Consider the following 19,131-nt stretch of genomic DNA (forward strand, 5'->3'; position numbering starts at 1 on the left):
GAGAGACTGTATGCACGAGTTGGATAGGGGCAGAAGGGGAGGGAGAGAGAAATCCAAGAAGGCTGTGTGCTGCCAGCGCGGGGCTAGAACTCGCACACCGTGAGGTCATGACCTGAGCCAAGATCATGAGTTGGTTGTTGAGCCGACTGAACCACCCAAGTGCCCCAATATATATATATTTTTAATTGTCAATTTAACCTTGGTCTTGAACAAAGCAAAATATCACACTAACGTCTTGTGTTTTTTTATGGGCAACAAACTGTTAGAAACTGAATGATGTAGAAGTTTCAGGATTGCCACTCAAATACTCACCAATAAAATTATTTAAATAGGAAAGCCAGCTAATTTAGCAGAATTCTGTCTTTTGTTTGTGCCTTTTCTCTTCTCAAGATAATGGTTTTTCTGAAGCCCAGTGATATGTACAATCCCATGGGCTAGAACTTTAGGAGGAAGGAGCGTAGGAGTCCTAACTGCTGAAGATGGTTCTGGGGTCATTCTCAGGGCGCCACAGGTTTGGGACACTCCAGTACCTTTACTGAAGTAAACTTGGCCAATAATTTTTTTTCTTCCTTAAATCAGCTTTTATAGGAAGCTAATAGCTTTAGAGCAGTTACTTTTACTCTCCTGCAGTGTAAAATGTGGGCTGTGTTTCTTAAGTTTTGATTGTTTAATAGTATAGCCATCTGCCTGGTCCATTCAGGGATATGGTGTCTGTGGTTATCTAAGAAATATTCATCATGATGTTGATGATGCGGCTTACAAACCAAGTTAGAAGTGACATGACAAGATCAGTTCTTCATCTGCGACATGGAGGTACTGGGTTTATAGTGAAGGATTAAAAACAATGAACTGCTTGGCAAGTTGAAAAAAGATTCTGTTTGATCAAGAAAGTGCTCTATTTTTTAAAGTAAGCCGTGGCCATTTTTCCCTTTTCTCCCTAATATCTGGACTTTTGCTTTACTTCTCTAATTTTCTTCTGGTAAGAAAGAGGAGTGTAGTCAGAAAAATATTCAGTTGTCATTCTTCTGCCTGGACCATTGGCTGCTCCAGTGAACTGCCAGGTTATTGGCTACAAAGTAGTAATATCAGAGTCTTTTTAAATTAATGATTATACTAGACTAACCCCTTTGTGGTCATAGCACCCTGGGCTACGTCTGGCACATAGAAAGTATTCTGTACTGTTTTTTTTATATAAAAATTGTTAATGTTTATTTTTGAAAGAGAGAGAGAGAGAGAGAGAGAGAGAGAGAGAGAGAGAAGGGGAGGGGCAGAGAGAGAGGAAGACAGAGGATCCAAAGTGAGCTCTGTCCTGACAGCAGAGAGCCCGATGCAGGACTTGAACCCATGAACCATGAGATCATGACTTGAGCCCAGAAAGCTGATGCTTAACCAGCTGAGCCACCCAGACATCCCAGAAGTATTCTGTAGTCTTAAGATATTTTCTCCCACACTATGTTCACTGACATTTTCTTACTGGAAAGTTCTCAATGGAAACTTTATCCAATAGGAACTCTCAAAGGTTTGTCCCACCTCTAAAAGTAACCTCTGGCTGTATTTTATAAGATACATAGTTCTGTAACCTATAAAGTCAATTAACTTTGATAAAAATAGCTCCTAAAAACATAAGCATAGGTTGATTTGTTTTTTCCCTTGGAAAAGGTTATGAAAGTACACTGATCATTGATCTCCTTGGTCTTGTTAGGCATGACTGATGTGTGTATTATCATTCTCTATGGAAGTCTGTTTGCAGAGTGTAATAAATAGAATTCTAAAAGATCCATTGCAATGGTCATAGCATTTAGGTTCATAGCTGCAAACTGTGACCCAGAAACTAAGTTCTTTTTTTTTTAAGTTTATTTATTTATTTTGACAGAGAGAGCAAGAGAGGGGCAGAGATAGAGGGAGGAGAGAGAGAATCCAAAGCAGGCTCCATGCTGACAGCTCAGAGCCTGGAGCCTGCTTCGTATTCGGTGTCTCCCTTTCTCTCTGCCCCTCCCCCATTCACACTCTGTCTCTCTCAAAAATAAATAAACATTTAAAAAATTTTTTTAAAGGATACAGGTAAGGGTTGGAATCAGTACCAAGATAAACATCAGGGGGAGAGTCATTCTCACATGAGAATGAAATTCAGATGATGGTGAACGTCAGAGTTGAGTGCAGGGTGAAAGCAATGGTCTGGGTGAAGGATGAGAGCCATGGGGAGAGTGAGGGTCAATATCAGGTTCCTGGTGACAGATAAGGTGAGTATGAGGTTGAAGTTCAGGGTTAAGTGTCCAATGAATAGTCATTTTGAGCTGGGGGCCAGTTCTGGGTCAGTGTAGATGTGTGGGTAAAGATCAAGTTTGTAAAAAAAAAAAAAAAAAAAAGATAAAGGTTGTAAACATGGTGAGAGTAGAGGGTAAGGATGGGGATGAAGTTCAGAAGGTCAAGGTCAAATTCAGCTTGAGTGTCATGGTAAGCGTGATGGACAGAGTCAGAATCCGAGAGAAATGATGGTCAGTATCAGAGTAAGTGTGGGTGTACATTTCAAGGAAAGGGTTAGGTTGGTGGTCAGGCTGATGGTCAGGTTGCAAGGTAAGAGTCAGGGTCATGCCGAAGGTGAGGGGGAAGGTTAGATTTGGGTAAGTTTCAGTGTCCAGTTCAGGATCAGGATCAATGTAAGGGTAGTCTACAGTGTAAATCACAATCAGAGCAGGGTGGCTGCTGGGTACAGGCCAGGTTTAGGGTGAGGATAAGAATCAGGGTTAGGGTAAAGGTCTGGTTCAGGGTGAAAGTCAAGGAGATTCAGCCTGAGGTGAAGATCAGGGTTACATTCAGATGAGGGTCAGGGTGAATTTCAGATTCAGATTCAGGGTAAGGTTTAGGGTGAGAGATCAGATTAAGGGAAACGGTGAGGATCCTGGTGCGTGTCAGCATTGTTTGAGGGTAAAGACTAGGTGAAGATTAGGATGAAGCTCTGTGCAGGGTAAGTTTCAGGACAGGGTCAAAGACAAAGAAGTATAAAGGTTAAGAACACTTCAAAGCCAAGTTTAGGATGTCAACCAGGGATTAAATCAGGGCCAGTACTGGGATTAGGTTAAAGGTCAATTTCAGGGTAACTTCTCATGGGTGGGGAGATCAGAGAGTGTCAGGATGACAGAGGCATTTTGAAGGGTGGGGTCTTTTAAAGGGTGAATAAGAGGGTCACAGATAAGGTAAGGTCAGTTTCAGAACCTGATTCAGGCCAGGATCAGAATGATAGTGAGGGTCAGAGTCAGTTTGAGAGTAGGGGCAGGGTCAAGTTAGGCATCAGGTTCAAAGCCAGAGTCTGCACAAAGGTCTGCACGAATGCCAGGGTAAGTATAAAGATCATAGGCAGGACAATTGTGAGGAACGAAGTGAGGATTAGGACCTAGTGAGATTCAGGGTCAATGTCATAGCTAAGGTGAAGATTGGAGTGAGGACATGTTCAGGGTAAGGACCATGATAAGGATAAAGTTGAGTGTCAAGGTCAGTATCAGGGTGAAAGTAAGGTCAGGTGAAGTTCTAGACCTATTTCATGAAACCGGTCAGTGTGAGAGGAAGAATCAGAGTCAAGATAAATGTGAGCATTAGGGACACCCAGAGTGTCAGGATCAGAGTCAGGGTCAAGGTAGGGGAAGAATAACATTCAGGCTCTGTATTGTGTGAACGTGAGGATGAAGGTCTAACGCGCACTTAGTGTCGTGGTCAGTTGAATGTTGGAGTCAGGTTTACAGTCAGTGTGAATGTATCCGTTAGCTGGGGATCAGGATAAGGGTCAGGGTCATGGTGAGAGTCAGCATGATGATCATCATGGAGTGAAGGTAAGGGTTAGAGAGAGGGTGAGGTGTAGAGTAACAAGTCAGAGAACGTGTGAGAGTGAGCGTCAGATTCAAGGTCGGGTCAGGATAAGTGTCGGAGTGTAGGTGAGGGTGATAGTGTCTGGTGAAGGTCAAAGTCAGGTTAAGGGTCAGGTTGAAGTTAAACTTCAGATGTGGGGTCAGGATGAGGGTTAAGGCAAGGTCAGGGTAAAAGTCACGTCAGGATTAGTTTCAGGATGAGGGTCATATCAGGGTGAGAGTGAGATTAAAGGGGAGTCTAAAAGTTCATGGTCAAGGTAAGAGTAAATGTGAATTTGAGAGTCGGTGTGAATTTGCAGTGCCTTGATAAGGATGAGAGTCACAATCAGGTGAGAATCATATTCATAGACATGGTAAAGGTCAGACTGAGTGTTGGGTTCAGTGTGAAGATTAGCCTGACCCTGACCATGCCCTAACTTTGATTATCACCCTATGCTGAAAACACCCTGATGTTGACCCTGATCCTAAACTTGACTCTAAACCTTACTTGACCCTAACTCTCACTCTGACTTTCACTGTAACATTAGCTCTGACCTTGACCGTCAACCACATACTGACCATGACTCTCAAGCTCTTTTCCTGAAATATATACTCACCCTTATTCTGACACTGACGATCACCCTCTATCTGAATGTAACCCTATCCATGTCCATCACCTGACCTTGACCTTTATTCTGACCCTCATGCTTAGACCTGACCTTCATCATGAATCTGACTCTGATCTCCCTGAATTTCAGTCTCAAACTCACCATTTCTATAACCTTAACCCTTACCCTCACAGAAACACTAATGCAGAATCCTCCCCTTATCTCACAATAACCCCATCCTGTACTTGAAACTGACCCTGATCTTCAACCTCACACTGACCTTATCTCTGAATAATGAAATGACATTGACACTCACCCTGACTCTGGCCTTCCTTTCCCTAACTCAGACACTTACCTTCACCCTACATTTGACTTTGGCCCTCGTCCAAGTCTGAAACCTACCCTCACGTTGACCTTGATTATATTGCTCATTCTGACAATGATTTCAGCTATTCTCCTTAACCTGAAACTAACCCTAACCCTGATCCTCCCTGATACTGCACCTGGTATTGATCTGACCCTGAAGCTAACCCTGAGACTTATCCTAATCCTGACCCCTTTATACTGCCCCTTACAATGACTCACAATGACCCTGACTGTTACAATAACTCAACTTGATGGTGACCATTATACTAAACCTGACCCTGAAATTCCCCAAGGCCTAACCATAACATCCTCACCTTTATCCTGACCTTATTCCTCACTGTGTCCCTGATGCCTACCCTTACACTAACCTTTACTCTGAATCTGAATCTGATACGCTCTGTGTACCAGACCTTCCCAGTGCTCCTCACAATTACCTCAGTTACCTCAAATGATCTTGATCCTAACCTAGAATTTTACTATCGCGGTCATTCTGGCCTGACACTTGGCCTTAAAACTCACTTGACCCTCACTCTCACGTTGATTCTATTCCTTTCCATTTTCCTGACACTGACCACCGCATACACCCTCAACTTCATTCTTACCCTTATTAGTCCCTGACTCTGCATTTGACCCTGAACCTCAAACTCAACTTGATCCTTTACTTATTCTAGTCCTTTTCCTTGAACTTCATCTTAATCATGACCCTCACTTTTGCCCAATTGCTAATCCTGAAGCTGAAACTGACCCTCACCCTTACCCTGATGCTAACACTCTTGTTTTTACAACGGCACATTTTGACACTGACCCTTACCTTCATTCTCCCTTCGCTCTGACCCTCATTGAACCTCTTCCTGATTGTGGTTCTTACTTTGACCGTCATCTGAACCCGATCGTCACCCTAACCTTGACACTCATCCTGAACTAACTTGACACTGACTCTCAACATAACCCTTCCCCTTTTCATGATCTGACCTTCACCGTGACCATGACCCTGCATCAGACCCTCACCCTGACCCTCACCTTTACCCTCTCCAATACCTCAGGCTCAATCTGACTCTGATCCTGACACTGCCCTGACACTGTCTCTGACCTCTTCATCCCTTGGACTTTACGTGACTGATATTCAACCTGACTCTGACCCTAACCAACACCAGATCTTGGCCCTGATTTTGATGCTCACTCTGCATCTGACCCTCACCTTACCTTGACTCTGACCCTGACTCTGATTATACCTTGACCCTTATCTCACATTGATACTGAAAAGGACTGTAACTCTCACCTTGATTCTCTCCTAAACATTGACTCTACATTTTCACCTTGATCTTAATACTCACCTTGATACTGGAAATGACTGGGACTCTCACCTTGACTCTTCTAACCATTGACTCCATCTTTTCACCTTGATCTTAATACTCCCCTTGTTTCTGAAACCGAAGTCATCTTTACCCATAATTTGGCCCTCACTTGGCCCTCACTCTGACCCCAACTCTTACAATGACACTAAGAATAACCTTGATTCTTAATGTGACTCTATCACTTGGACACCTGCCATAATAGTATACACACCCTTACCCTGCCTCTGACATTACCTTCACTCTAATACTAACTCTGACATTGTACCTGACTATCCCTTGACCCTCACTCTGACAATATACCCTTCACTGACTGTGACCCTTATTTTGATCCTGACACACACTTTTACCCTGATTCTGACCCTTACTGTGACCATGAAGCTCATGTTCAACATGACACCGACCCTTGATGATCATCCTCCACCTATCCATTACTTTCTCTCTGACACAAAGCTTGGCTCTTACCTTCACCAATATCCTCACCCTGACTTGAATCCTACCCTATCCAGTTTGACACTCCCTATCGTCACAGAACACTGGATCAATATCCTGACCCTGACCACAGCCTAACACTGACCCTGATACTGACCCTGACCTCTGGCTCTGACATGAGCCTCGCCATCACGAAGATGAGTCTGAATATGAAATCTCATACCCTTATACTATAGTTCCATCTAGATTCTTTAGTAACTCATGATAGGAAAGTACTGTTGAGAACTGTGAATACTTCTAAACTTACACTTGTACTGTATGTTTTTAAATATGCTGCACTGATTTGTGTTCATGCGGTCCACCTCAAAGTAAGAAAGTACAGTTGAGACAAACATGTGGTTCCCATTGATTTACCTCAGGTAGAGCATAGGTTCAACACTAACAGTTAATTTTAACTACCTGGGTGGCTCAGTCAGTTAAGCATCCAACTTTGGCTCAGGTCATGATCTCACGGTTCATGGGTTTGGTCCCCGTTTCAGGCTCTGTGTTGACAGCTCAGAGCCTGGAGCCGGCTTTGGATTCTGTCTCTCCCATTCTCTCTTTCCCTTTCCCACTCGTGTTCTTTCTCTCTCTTTCTCTCAAAAATAAACATTAAGAAAAAAAGAATTCTCTTTAGGGGTGACTGGCTGTCTCAGTCAGTAGAGCATGCAACTCTTGATTTTGAGGTTCGAATGTTCAGTTCTGAGCTTGGCTTCTTCTTTACTGCTTGTCTGTAACACATACATACAATTTTTCAACTGTTTTGGCTTTAATTGGCAATGAGTAAGAAAAACGTGTAACTATGAGCTCGTTTTCATATATACAGAGTAGCTTACCCTCACCTTGTTGAAACTCCTAGGAAGACAGAGAACTTGAGAGGAAGTGTGTTTGTGAGTTTGGGGGTTTTTCTCCTCACAGAAATCATGCGTATGTCTCAGTTTACACAAACAAGAAGTAGCATTGCAAACAATTCACATTCGTCCAAACTGGCTCAGCCTCTGATATCCCTTTCGTAAGAAAGTCTTTATTGCTCCTTAAACTGAAATAAGCCTAAAGACAGCAAAACACGTTCATTTCAAAGGCACATTCTTGCTTGCAGAAAAAAAGAGGACATAAAACTCTGTTTACCAACTGTAATTTTAATTGACCCCCTTCTTTCTTAAAATATCAGTGAATTAAAATCTGCAAATGTCTCTGGATGACACTACATATATGTTTGTACTTACCTCCTCAAAACGTTTAATTAATACGAGATAGTGCTCATAAAAAAATTACCTGGATGGTTTTTAGCTTTCTGTCCTCTAGGTGTCACTTATGTCTACAGAAAAAGAAAGAATGATTTCTTCAATTAAAGATAATTAACACAGACAGTTGATTATAGTGGGTACAAAAATTAGGGAGAGCTTCTCCTTGATTTTCTGCTTCTTTATTTTAGAAAGTTGCTGGAGTGTGTTCACATTGTAAATTTAAAATGATATATATTGTTTTATTTAATATACTCACAAACTATACTTTAAAGCTTTGTACTTAAAAACTATTTATTTTATTAATTTTAGAGAAAGAGAGGGAGAGTGTGTGAGCAGGGGAGAGGGACAGAGGGAAAGAGAATCTTAAGCAGGCTCCACGCTGAGCGTGGGGCCCAACACAGGGTTCGATCCCAAGATCCTGAGATCATGACCCGAGTCAAAAGGAAGAGTCGGATGCTCAACTGACTGAGTCACCCAGATGCCCCGAAAACTTTAAATTATTAGGTATGTGTTGGTGTATACACAAGTACTCCATCACAGAATTGGTCTCACTTTCTAACAACACTCAGTCTAGAGCAAACACTCATTTCCTTAGGCCTTCTTAAAATTACCCAGTTAAAGACCAAATTTTATAATAAGTACTTTCTAACACCCTCTTGATGTGACACCCTTTGGTTCCCCGTGGGTGCATTCTCCCCCAATGCAACCAGTCACAAGCCCGATGTATTCAATCACAGGTATGTTCCCAGAGTCTGGCTCAAAGGCACTGACAAGTCAAACGCACACATGGGCACAGAACCTGTGGAGTCAGCTTGGCCAGGGTTAGAATACCTTGTTTTTACCTTTTCAAAATTTTAAAGTAATAAAACATTGGATGGTTTTAAAATTTCTCTTCTCTGGGTGGCTTTTATGTCTATAGGGGGAACAAAAGGAGGGTTGATTAATTAAAGGTCCTAATTAATATAAATGTTATTCATAGTAGCTATAAGGATTGCAGAGATACACAGGCCTATGTATAGGATTATTGTATTTTAATTTTTTTTAATGTTTATTTTTTTTTAATTTTTTTTTCAACGTTTTTTTTTTTTTAATTTATTTTTGGGACAGAGAGAGACAGAGCATGAACGGGGGAGGGGCAGAGAGAGAGGGAGACACAGAATCGGAAACAGGCTCCAGGCTCCGAGCCATCAGCCCAGAGCCTGACGCGGGGCTCGAACTCACGGACCGCGAGATCGTGACCTGGCTGAAGTCGGACACTCAACGGACTGAGCCACCCAGGCGCCCCAATGTTTATTTATTTTTGAGAGAGAGAGAGAGAGCCTGAGCGGGGAAGGGGCAGAGAGAGGAGACACAAAATTTGAAGCTGGCTCCAGGCTCCCAGCACAGAGCCTGATGTGGGGCTCAAACTCACCAACTGTGAGATCATGACCTAAGCCGAAGTCAGAAGCCCAACTGAGTGAGCCACCCAGGCACCTGAGGATAATTGTATTTTTTTAATTAATAAATCAATTTATTTTTTAATTTACATCCAAGTTAGCTAGCATATAGTGCAATAATGATTTCAGGAGTAGCTTCCTTAATGCCCCTTACCCATTTAGCCCATCCCCCACTCCCACAACCCCTCCAGCAACCCTATGTTTGTTCTCTGCATTTAAGAGTCTTTTATATTTTGTCCTCCTTCCTGTTTTTACATTATTTTCGCTTCCCTTATGTTCATCTGTTTTGTATCTTAAATTCCTCATATGAGTGAAGTCATGTGATATTTGTCTTTCTCTGACTAATTTCACTTAGCATAATACCCTCTAGTTCCAACCATGAAGTTGCACATGGCAAGATTTCATTCTTTTTGATTGCCAAGTAATACTCCAGTGTGTGTGTGTGTGTGTGTGTGTGTGTGTGTGTGTGTGTATACACACCACATCTTCTTCTTTATCCATTCATCCATCGATAGACATTTGGGCTTTTTCCATACTTTGGCTATTGTAGATAGCACTGCTATGAACATGGGGGTGCATATGCCCCTCCGAAACAGCACACCTGTATCCCTTGGATAAATACCTAGTAGAGCAATTGCTGGGTCGTTGGGTAGTTCTATCTTTAATTTGTTGAGGAACCTCCATACTGTTCTCCAGAGTGGCTGCACCACTTTGCATTCCCACCAGCAATGCAAAAGAGGGCCGTCCTCTTTCTCCACATCCTCACCATCTGTTGTTGCCTGAGTTGTTCATGTTAGCCATTCTGACAGGTGTGAGGTGGTATCCCATTGTGGTTTTGATTTGTATTTCCCTGATGATGAGTGATGTTGAGCATCTTTTCATGTGTCAGTTGGCCCTCTGGATGTCTTCTTTGGAGAAGTGTCTATTCCTGTCTTTTGCCCATTTCTTCACTGGATTATTTGTTTCTGGGTGCTGAATTTGATAAGTTCTTCACAGATTTTGGATACTAACCCATTATCTGATATGTCTTTTGCAAATATCTTGTCCCATTCTGTCGGTTGCCTTTTAGTTTTGCTGATTGTTTCCTTCACTGAGCAGAAGCTTTTTCTTTTGATGAGGTCCCAATAGTTCATTTTTGCTTTTGTTTCCCTTGCCTCTGGAGACACGTTGAATAAGAAGTTGCTGCGATTGAGGTCAAAGAGGTTTTTTGCCTGCTTTCTCCTCTAGGATTTTGATGGCTTCCTGTCTTACATGCAGGTCTTTCATCCATTTTGAGGTTTTTAAAAAAAATTTTTTTAACATTTATTTATTTTTGAGACAGAGAGAGACAGAGCATGAACGGGGGAGGGGCAGAAAGAGAGGGAGACACAGAATCCGAAGCAGGCTCCAGGCTCTGAGCTGTCAGCCCAGAGCCCGACGCGGGGCTCAAACTCGCGGACTGTGAGATCGTGACCTGAGCTCAAGTCGGATGCTCAACCGACTGAGCCACCCAGGCGCCCCCTTTTTGAGTTTATTTTTGTGTATGGTATAGGAAAGTGGTCCAGGTTCATTTTTCTGCATGTCGCTGTCCAGTTTTGCCAGCACCATTTGCTGAAGAGACTGTCTTTAGTCCATTGAATATTCTTTCCTACTTTGTCAAAGATTAGTTGGCCATACGTTTGTGGGTCCATTTCTGGGTTTTCTATTCTGTTCCATTGATCTGAGTGTCTGTTTTTGTGCCAGTACCATTCTGTCTTGATGATTACAGCTTTGTAATACATCTTGAAGTCCGGGATTGTGATGTCTCCAGCTTTGGTTTTCTTTTTCAAGATTGCTTTGGCTATTCGGGGTCTTTTCTGGTCCCATAGAAATTTGAGGATTGTCTGTTCCAGCTCCGTGAAGAATGCTGGTGTTATTTTGATAGAGATTTCAGGATAAATGTATTTTAAAGTCAAAATCAGAAACTAAATTATCACCTATTTATGTTTGTATATGAATGAATTCCTAAATTCATACAAACAAATGCATATCAATAGATCATCTCCTAAAATTTGTTACATAAATAATGTGCCAAAAAAATAAATTAGGATTTAGGTTTTTCATGTAAAAATTACTGAGTTATTTTATGTCCAGATCAATAGAAGTTCCTTTTGTCACCGAATTATCATGCTTTTTACATACCTTTTAACTATTCTTTTACGACTCCCTGGGATAGCCCTGATTTAGTCTTATTTGTTCCTATTGTAAAATGCCATCAGAGACATCAGTTCACCCTGAAATACGGACCACATCACCAGCAGGTGGAGACTCCGAGCCGGCGCTCCGGGCCCCGCCGCCCTTGGTTTCAGCGCGTGCCTAGGGGCCTGCCCAGCGCAAGCGCACCTTCTTGAAGGAGCAAGTGGAATCCGATGTTTATCTGAGTCCCGCCACTGCCTCCTGTGTCGTTCTTACTTTTGAGGAAAGAGGGGTATGCAACAGACCTCCCCACTAACCCCTGTGCTCCCCCCGACACCCCCCTGGCCGCCGCAGCAGGCGTTCCTGGCCGGTGCTGACGGCTCTCCCTAGCTCTCCCTCTTCTAGAACAGCAATCTGGCAGCCAAAGCACCCGGAGTAGTCGGAGCATGCTTGATAGTCAGCCAGGCGGCTTTTCCCCAAAGGTCAGTAATTGGCAGGGTCAAGGGGATTGCCGCGCGCGTTCCCTAGCAACAGTGAGTGCTGACCGCCCGGGGTTCTGAGGAGCGTGCAGGGGCTGCGGCTCCTCTCTGCAAACTTTGCCAACAGTGGTACTTCCTGCCAGCGAGCATGCGTGGAGGCCCACAAAAATTAAACTGCAAAAGGACGTTGGATGGTGTAAAACTTGCAATCTGTCACTGGGCCACAGGTACAGGAAGTAGGAAAGAAGCAAGCAGAGATCTGTTGCTGCTTGCTCCCTTCCACCCAAGAGAGGAATGGGCCCAACCACTTGACCCTTTGAGGAAGTTTCGCCCCTGCAGAATAAGGAGAAAATGTGTGGGTCCCGGAAGGGGTTGATCTCACAGATTGGGAAGCTCATGGGAGTTGGGGTGGTGGGATTTTGAGGATTTCTGAGAGCTTTGTTGATTTTACTTTAAAATTCTGTTCTCTATAATTCTTGAGACCTTGGAGATACCAGGGACAGTGAAGTTTCTACGTAAAAAGTACTTAATCGGGGCACCTGGGTGGCTCAGTCGGTTAAGCGTCAGACTTCGGCTTAGGTCATGATCTCACGGTTTGTGAGTTCGAGTCCGGCGTCGGGCTTTGTGCTGACCACTCAGAGCCTAGAGCCTGCTTCGGAATCTGTGTCTCCCTCTCTCTCTGCCCCTCCCCTGTGAGTGAGAATTTGCCAGGTGAGAAAGCAAAACCAAGCCATCCCCTACACCCCTCACCCCATGTATGGGTGTAGCTTTCCAGCAAGGTAAAACTTCATTGCGCACTGAGAATAAATACACAATAAATGGAACACTTTTTACACTGCAAAAAGTATTTGTATGAAGTCCATTTTGAGGTGTTCATAAGACCATAGGGCCCTTGGTTCCTGTCCATGACCCACCTTGACTGTTTTATCAGGACTGTACAGTTGCCACGTAAGACTTGCTTTGGAAACATCTTTGGCATCTACACCTAAAACGAGGCCACCAGTGTTAGTTGAATATTGTTGCTGATTTACCTTTGTTTTAGGAGTAACATCATGAAGAATTTTTGTTAAACTCCATTTTCAAGTGTCTTGGTATAATCAGCCACCCTGAGATGCAATGAGTACCTGAAACTGAGTTGGAGACTTCTTTCTGACAGTTAGTAACAGCCTCTTTGAATTTCTCCAAGACTTGTCTTGTCCATTTGTTTATAAGGTATCTATCTGGGTTAACGCTATTTAACGTAGTGGTCAGACAAAGAATTACTGTGAGAATATTGGTCTTTAGCTTTGACCTTTTATTTTTATTATAGCTCTTTTCTTAGGTCATAGCAAATTTTCTAAAAGTTCTTTAATGCCCAATTTATATCGGATTTCTGAATTTGTGGACTACCTCAAAAGCACATTTTCAATCAGTATAAATATTTGTACTTCTATTTTTTGTAACTTGGCAACCCCCGGTAAGGGGATTTATGCTAGTCACCTGAAGTGACTTAATTTCTGGAATTTGTCTATGTCCAAAGGGTGAACTTAACTATGTGATAACATTTTCAACTTTAAAAACATAAAATTAGGGATGCCTGGGTCGCTCAATCAGTTAAGTGTCAGACGTCAGCTCAGGTCATGATCTCATGGTTTGTGGGTTTGAGCCCTGCCCTGGGCTCTGTGTTGACAGCTCAGGAGCCTGGAGCCTGCTTCGGATTCTGTGTCTCCCTGTCTCTCTCTGCCCCTCCGCCCCTCGTGCTCTGTCTCTGTCTCTCAAAAATAATAAATATTAAAAAAAATTCTTTTTAATAAATAAAATTTGATTAAGAGTATCTGAATCACTAAGAAAATGATTAAAGAGTATGCAAAAAGCATGAGCATTAATATTAACCAATAATTAATAGCTGGTGACAAAAAGGAACTTCTGATCTGGACATAAAATAAGTCATTTTACACAAAAGCCTCAAATCCTAATTTTACTCTTTTGGTACATTACTTATGTAACAAATTGTCTGCCTCCAGACATATATAGATATGTGGGGTACTTGGCTGGTTCAGTCAGTACAGCATGCAATGCTTGACCTTGAGGTTGTGAGTTTAAGCCCCACAGTGGGTAAAGAGCTTACCTAAAAAAAGACATATATAGATATAAGACATATAGATAATTTAAACTATAGCTTTATTTTTTTTAAGATTTTATTTTTAAGCAACCTCCACACCCAACATGGGGCTCAAGATCAAGAGTTGCATGCCCATGGACTGAGCCAGCCAGGTGCCCCTTTAACTATAGCTTTAAAATACAGTTGTCAGGGGCGCCTGGGTGGCTCAGTCGGTTGGGCGGCCGACTTCGGCTCGGGTCATGATCTCGTGGTCCGTGAGTTCGAGCCCCGTGTCGGGCTCTGTGCTGACAGCTCAGAGTCTGGAGCCTGTTTCAGATTCTGTGTCTCCCTCTCTCTGACCCTCCCCTGTTCATGCTCTGTCTCTCTCTGTCTCGAAAATAAATAAATGTTAAAAAAAAATAAAAATAAATAAATAAAATAAAATAAAATATAGTTGTCAGTCTCATAAATAAAGCAGTATATCATCTGAAATTTATTATGTGGGTGAACTGCATAACTGTTAAAAAGAAACAGAAAATCAAATCCTGTACTTAGACCTGTATCTCTCTGTAGTGTTTGTACCCAGAATAATCAACCACATACAGCAAACACTTTTTTTAACCATTTTTTTTCTCTAGACACAAGAGACACCTAGAGTACAAAAAGTTAAAAACCACCAGGTAATTTTTATGAGGATTTATTTCACATTAATCAAAAGCTTTGAAGGGCTGGCTTAGTCGGCAGAGTGTTTAACTCCTGATCTTGGAGTTGTGAGTTCAAGCCCCACATTGGGTGTAAAGATTATTTAAATAAATAATAAAGCTTTGAGAAGGCAAATACAACTTCATATGTATTACTACCCAAAGTCATTGGCATATTTTGCCAATCCACAGATATTTTAAGAACAAAGAGTCAATTAAAACTATGTTTTTATCTATTTTTCTCTTTTTAAGAATACTGTGTTTTGAAATGTGTTTTCTGTCCTTGTGTTTATCTTGCTTTACTCCGAGATGCAATAAGGGTTTATTTTTGAGAGGAAAGTCTGACACTGAGGTTGTCTATATCAGTACAGATTCTTTTCACTACCACTCCTGGACTCTTCCTTGCTTGCTGTAACCTCACAGTAAGGATGTGCCTTGGAGATGAAAGGCACACATTCATCCATGCCTGTGTTCATCTCCATGTACTCTAAGAAGCACTAAGGACTTTATTTTGAGAGAAATATCTTGAGATGAAGCCTCTTTGCTCTAACACACATTTTTTTCAGTTCCACTTCTGTTTGCCTACACAGAGATGTGTGTGTGGCACGACCCGAGAACCCTCAGACACTCACATTTATCTGCATTCATCTGCACATTCACTGCATTTTCTTCCTGTGAGTTAGAACAAGAGGAACTCAAGCCGTATATGTGAAAAGGAGGCCAGATTTACACGTTATTCTTCACACAGTAACTTCTAATTGTGAGTTAAAGCAAATATCACTGAAAATCATATTTGCATGAACAGACTAATGGTAAAGAAGAAATCAGACATTAGTCTCTCCAGAAACTTTTTATTGATGGCTAAAATTAACCCATGCTTTATCTGAGGCAGATCAATGAGGCAGATCAATGAGAACCACATGTTCTCAGACACTTTCTTACTTTGAGGTAGACCATATGAAGACCAGTCAACACAGCATGTTTAAAAACATGCTGTACAAGTATAAACAAGTTCAGAATTATACATAGATTTCAAAAGTATAGCAATACACTAGTTGTAAGAAATCTAATTGAAACTAGCATGTAAATGTACAAAATTTCATGTTCAAACTCAATGTGGTAATGCTTAGGTCATTTTTAATGTCAGAACCATGATAAGAACCATTATGAGAGTCAGAATCATACTGAAGGTCAGAGAGATAGTCATAGGGTGAGATTGAAGGTCAGGGTCACGATGACAGTGAGTTCTAGGATCATGGTGGGGTCAGGATCAGTGTTAGGATCAAGATCTGGGTCAGAGTGAGGGGCACCTGTCTGGCTCAGTTAGTGGAGCATACGACTTTTGATCTTGGGGTTGTGGATTTGAGCTCCATGTTGGGTGTAGAGATTACTTAAAAATAAAATCTTAAAAAAAGATCTGGGTCAGATTGTATGTTGGGACCAACTTGAGGGTCATGGTCAGGGAAGGGATTAGTGTTAGGATGAGGGAGAAGAGAAGGTCTGATATAGGGCCAAGTGACGGTGAGTGTAGATTTAAGGATCAGTGTCAAGGCGATGGTCAGGGTGAGGGTCAGGTTGAGGATCAAGGTCACTGTCAGAGTCAGGGTGAGATTCCATGTATGGGTCATATCAAGAGTGAGGATAAACATCTGAAAGAAGTTCCGGGTCCCGGTGAAAGTTAGGATCAGGGTCAAGGTGAAAGTAAAGATGAGGCTCAGGGTAATAGTCATTGTTTAGGGGAATGATGGCATGAGGATCTCGGTCAGGGTAAGGATTCTAATCAGATTCGCTCTCAGGGTGAGAGTAATGTAAGGGTCAAAGTCAGGGTGTTGGTTAGTTTCAGAATGATGAACAGACTCAGGGTCAGGTTGATCACTGAGGACAATGTAATATTTGAGGAATAAGGAAGTCAGATACAGTGTCAGGGTAACATCAAAGTTAATGTCACACTGAGGGTATGTGTTGTGAAGAAGGTAAATAATGAGCATAAGGATCAGAGTGAGGGTCAGATTCAAAGTCTGATGCAGAGTCATAGTCACAGTTAAAGACAGCCATGGTGAGGGTCAGCATCATGTCAGCTTCATAGGGTCAAGAACAAGATGACAGTCTGGGTCAAGGTATGGATCAAAGTAGAAGTCAGAGTCAGAGTCATGGTATTAACGGTCATGGTCAACCTCAGGGACAGGGCAGAAGTGAAGGTCACTATCTGGGAAGTGTCAAGGTAGGAGTAAGAATCAGATTTCGTGTCAAGGTGAGCATCAAAATCAGAATAAGGGTGATGGTCATGTTGAGACTGAGGTTCAAGTTCCCAGTGAAAATCAAGGTCAAGTGCAGGATCAGGGACATGGTGAGGATCAGAATAAGGTTTAAGGGTGCAGGTGAGAGTCACCATCAGGATTATGGTGAGGGATAGGATCAGGCTAATACTGAAAGTTGGGGTCATATGAGTTTCAGGCTCAAATTCAGTCATGAAAGTAAAGTTCTAGGTCAAGGTCAAAGTCATGGTAATAGTGAGGGTCAGAGACAGCATAAGGGTCTGGGTCATTGTTAGGGCCACAGCATCAGGCATATGGTGAGGGATAGGTTCAGGGTGAAGGTGAGAGTTGGGTCATGGTGATGTTCACAGTCAGGTTCAGCTAAAGTCCAGTCAGTGTCAAGATGACAGTCACATTTAGGGTGAGGGTCAATGTAAGGTCATGGGCAGGATAAGTCTCAGGGACAGGTTAACATAATCAAGGTGACAGTCAAGGTAAGAGTCAATTTCAGGGTCAAAGTCAATCAGGGTTGGTTAGCATTATGTGAGGGTCAGGATAATGATCAGTGTCGGGGTGACAATCATGGTCAGGTTAATCTTCAGAATTAGAGTGAGGTTTAATTAAGGATTAAAGTGAGATTGAAAAAAAAAGATAAAAGTGAGGTTGGAATCAATGTCAGGCAAGGTGTTAGGGTCAGAGTCAGGTGATTGTATGGATGAGATTCACTCTAAAGTGAGGGCCAAAGTCAAGTGCATGCTTAGAGTGAGGGTCTGGAACAGGGTAAATGTCAATATTAGGGTCAGAGTCAGGGTCAGATCAGAATGAGGGAAGGTCAGGGTCAAGTAGAGATTTAGTGTCTGTTTAATGAAGGGAAGGTTCTGTGTACATGTGTGGGTAAAGGACAAGGATATAAACATGGTGATAATAAGAATTCAGGGAGAGGGTCAGGGTTAAGGGTTAAGTCAGAGTAAGGGCTAAGGGCAAATTACAGAAGTAACTGGTCAGAGTAAGGGCGAGTTTGATGGTCATAATCACTGTCAGATTGAAAACATAGTGAAAATCAGGGTAAAGTTTAGAATAAGGTAAGGCTTAGGGTCAAGTTCAGGATCTGAGTCAGTGTGAGAGTGGTGTCTTGGTCAGGGTCTGCTTCAGGATTATTGGTTCAGGGCTTTCAATGTAGGGTGATAATTGGGGTCATGTTAAAGGTAGAAGCCAGGTGAGAATCAAGTTCAAGTAAAGGTCAGGGGTGAGAAAGTCAAAACCAGTGTTAGGGTGACATCAGAGTCAGTTTGGGGAGATGATCATGGAGAGTTTGAGATGAGGTTTACGGTGATGGTCAGGTTGAGGGTCATTGTCAGGTAAGCTTTTGGGACAAGGTAATTGTGAGACTTAGGATTAAGATCAGGGTAAGGATAATGTTTAGTATAAGTTCATAAAAGTATAAAGGTGACCAGTCAGGGTACCAAGAATAGGAGGTAAGGACCACGGTAAAGGTCAGGTTCAGGATGTGTATGAGTGTGAGGGTTATGGTCAGAGTCAAGTTATATGAAAGAATGAGGGTCAGTGACATTGCCATTGTTATAATTAGGGTCACAGCAATTGCACTACTAGGTATTTATCCAAGGGATACAGGTATGCTGTTTTGAAGGGGGCACATGCACCCCATTGTTTATAGCAGCACTATCAACAATAGCCAAAGTATGGAAAGAGCCCAAATGTCCATCGACAGATGAATGCTGTAAAGAAGATGTGGTATATATATACAATAGAGTGTTACTTGGCAATGAAAAAGAATGAAATCTTGCCATTTGCAACTACGTGGATGGAACTAGAGAGTATTTGCTAAGCAAAATTAGTCAGAGAAAGACAAAAATCATACGACTTCACTCATATGGGGAATTTAAGATACAAAGTAGATGAACATAAGGGAAGGGAAGCAAAAATAATATAAAAACAGGGAGGGGGACAAAACATAAGAGACTCTTAAACATGGAGAACAAACAGAGCGTTATTGCAGGGGTGGTGGGAGGGGGGATGGGCTAAATGAGTAAGGGGCATTAAGGAATCTACTCCTGAAATCATTGTTGCACTATATGCTAAGTAACTTGGATGTAAATTTAAATAAATAAATAAATAAGTAAGT

At 42.2% G+C, this 19,131-nt stretch overlaps 1 protein-coding gene across 1 annotated transcript in view; it reads right to left on the bottom strand.

Annotated features, from left to right (window-relative positions):
• LOC131508603 (small ribosomal subunit protein uS5-like) overlaps positions 1 to 16,463 on the bottom strand; it is a 34,714-nt gene extending 18,251 nt beyond the window's left edge. The window contains 1 exon segment of the mRNA XM_058723572.1: positions 16,179 to 16,463. Within this exon segment, the coding sequence (XP_058579555.1) occupies positions 16,179 to 16,463 (285 nt within the window).
• Positions 16,464 to 19,131: the final 2,668 nt, after the last annotated feature.

The sequence above is a fragment of the Neofelis nebulosa genome, chromosome 4 (genome assembly GCF_028018385.1).
Source record: "Neofelis nebulosa isolate mNeoNeb1 chromosome 4, mNeoNeb1.pri, whole genome shotgun sequence".
Classification (NCBI taxonomy): Eukaryota; Metazoa; Chordata; class Mammalia; order Carnivora; family Felidae; genus Neofelis; species Neofelis nebulosa.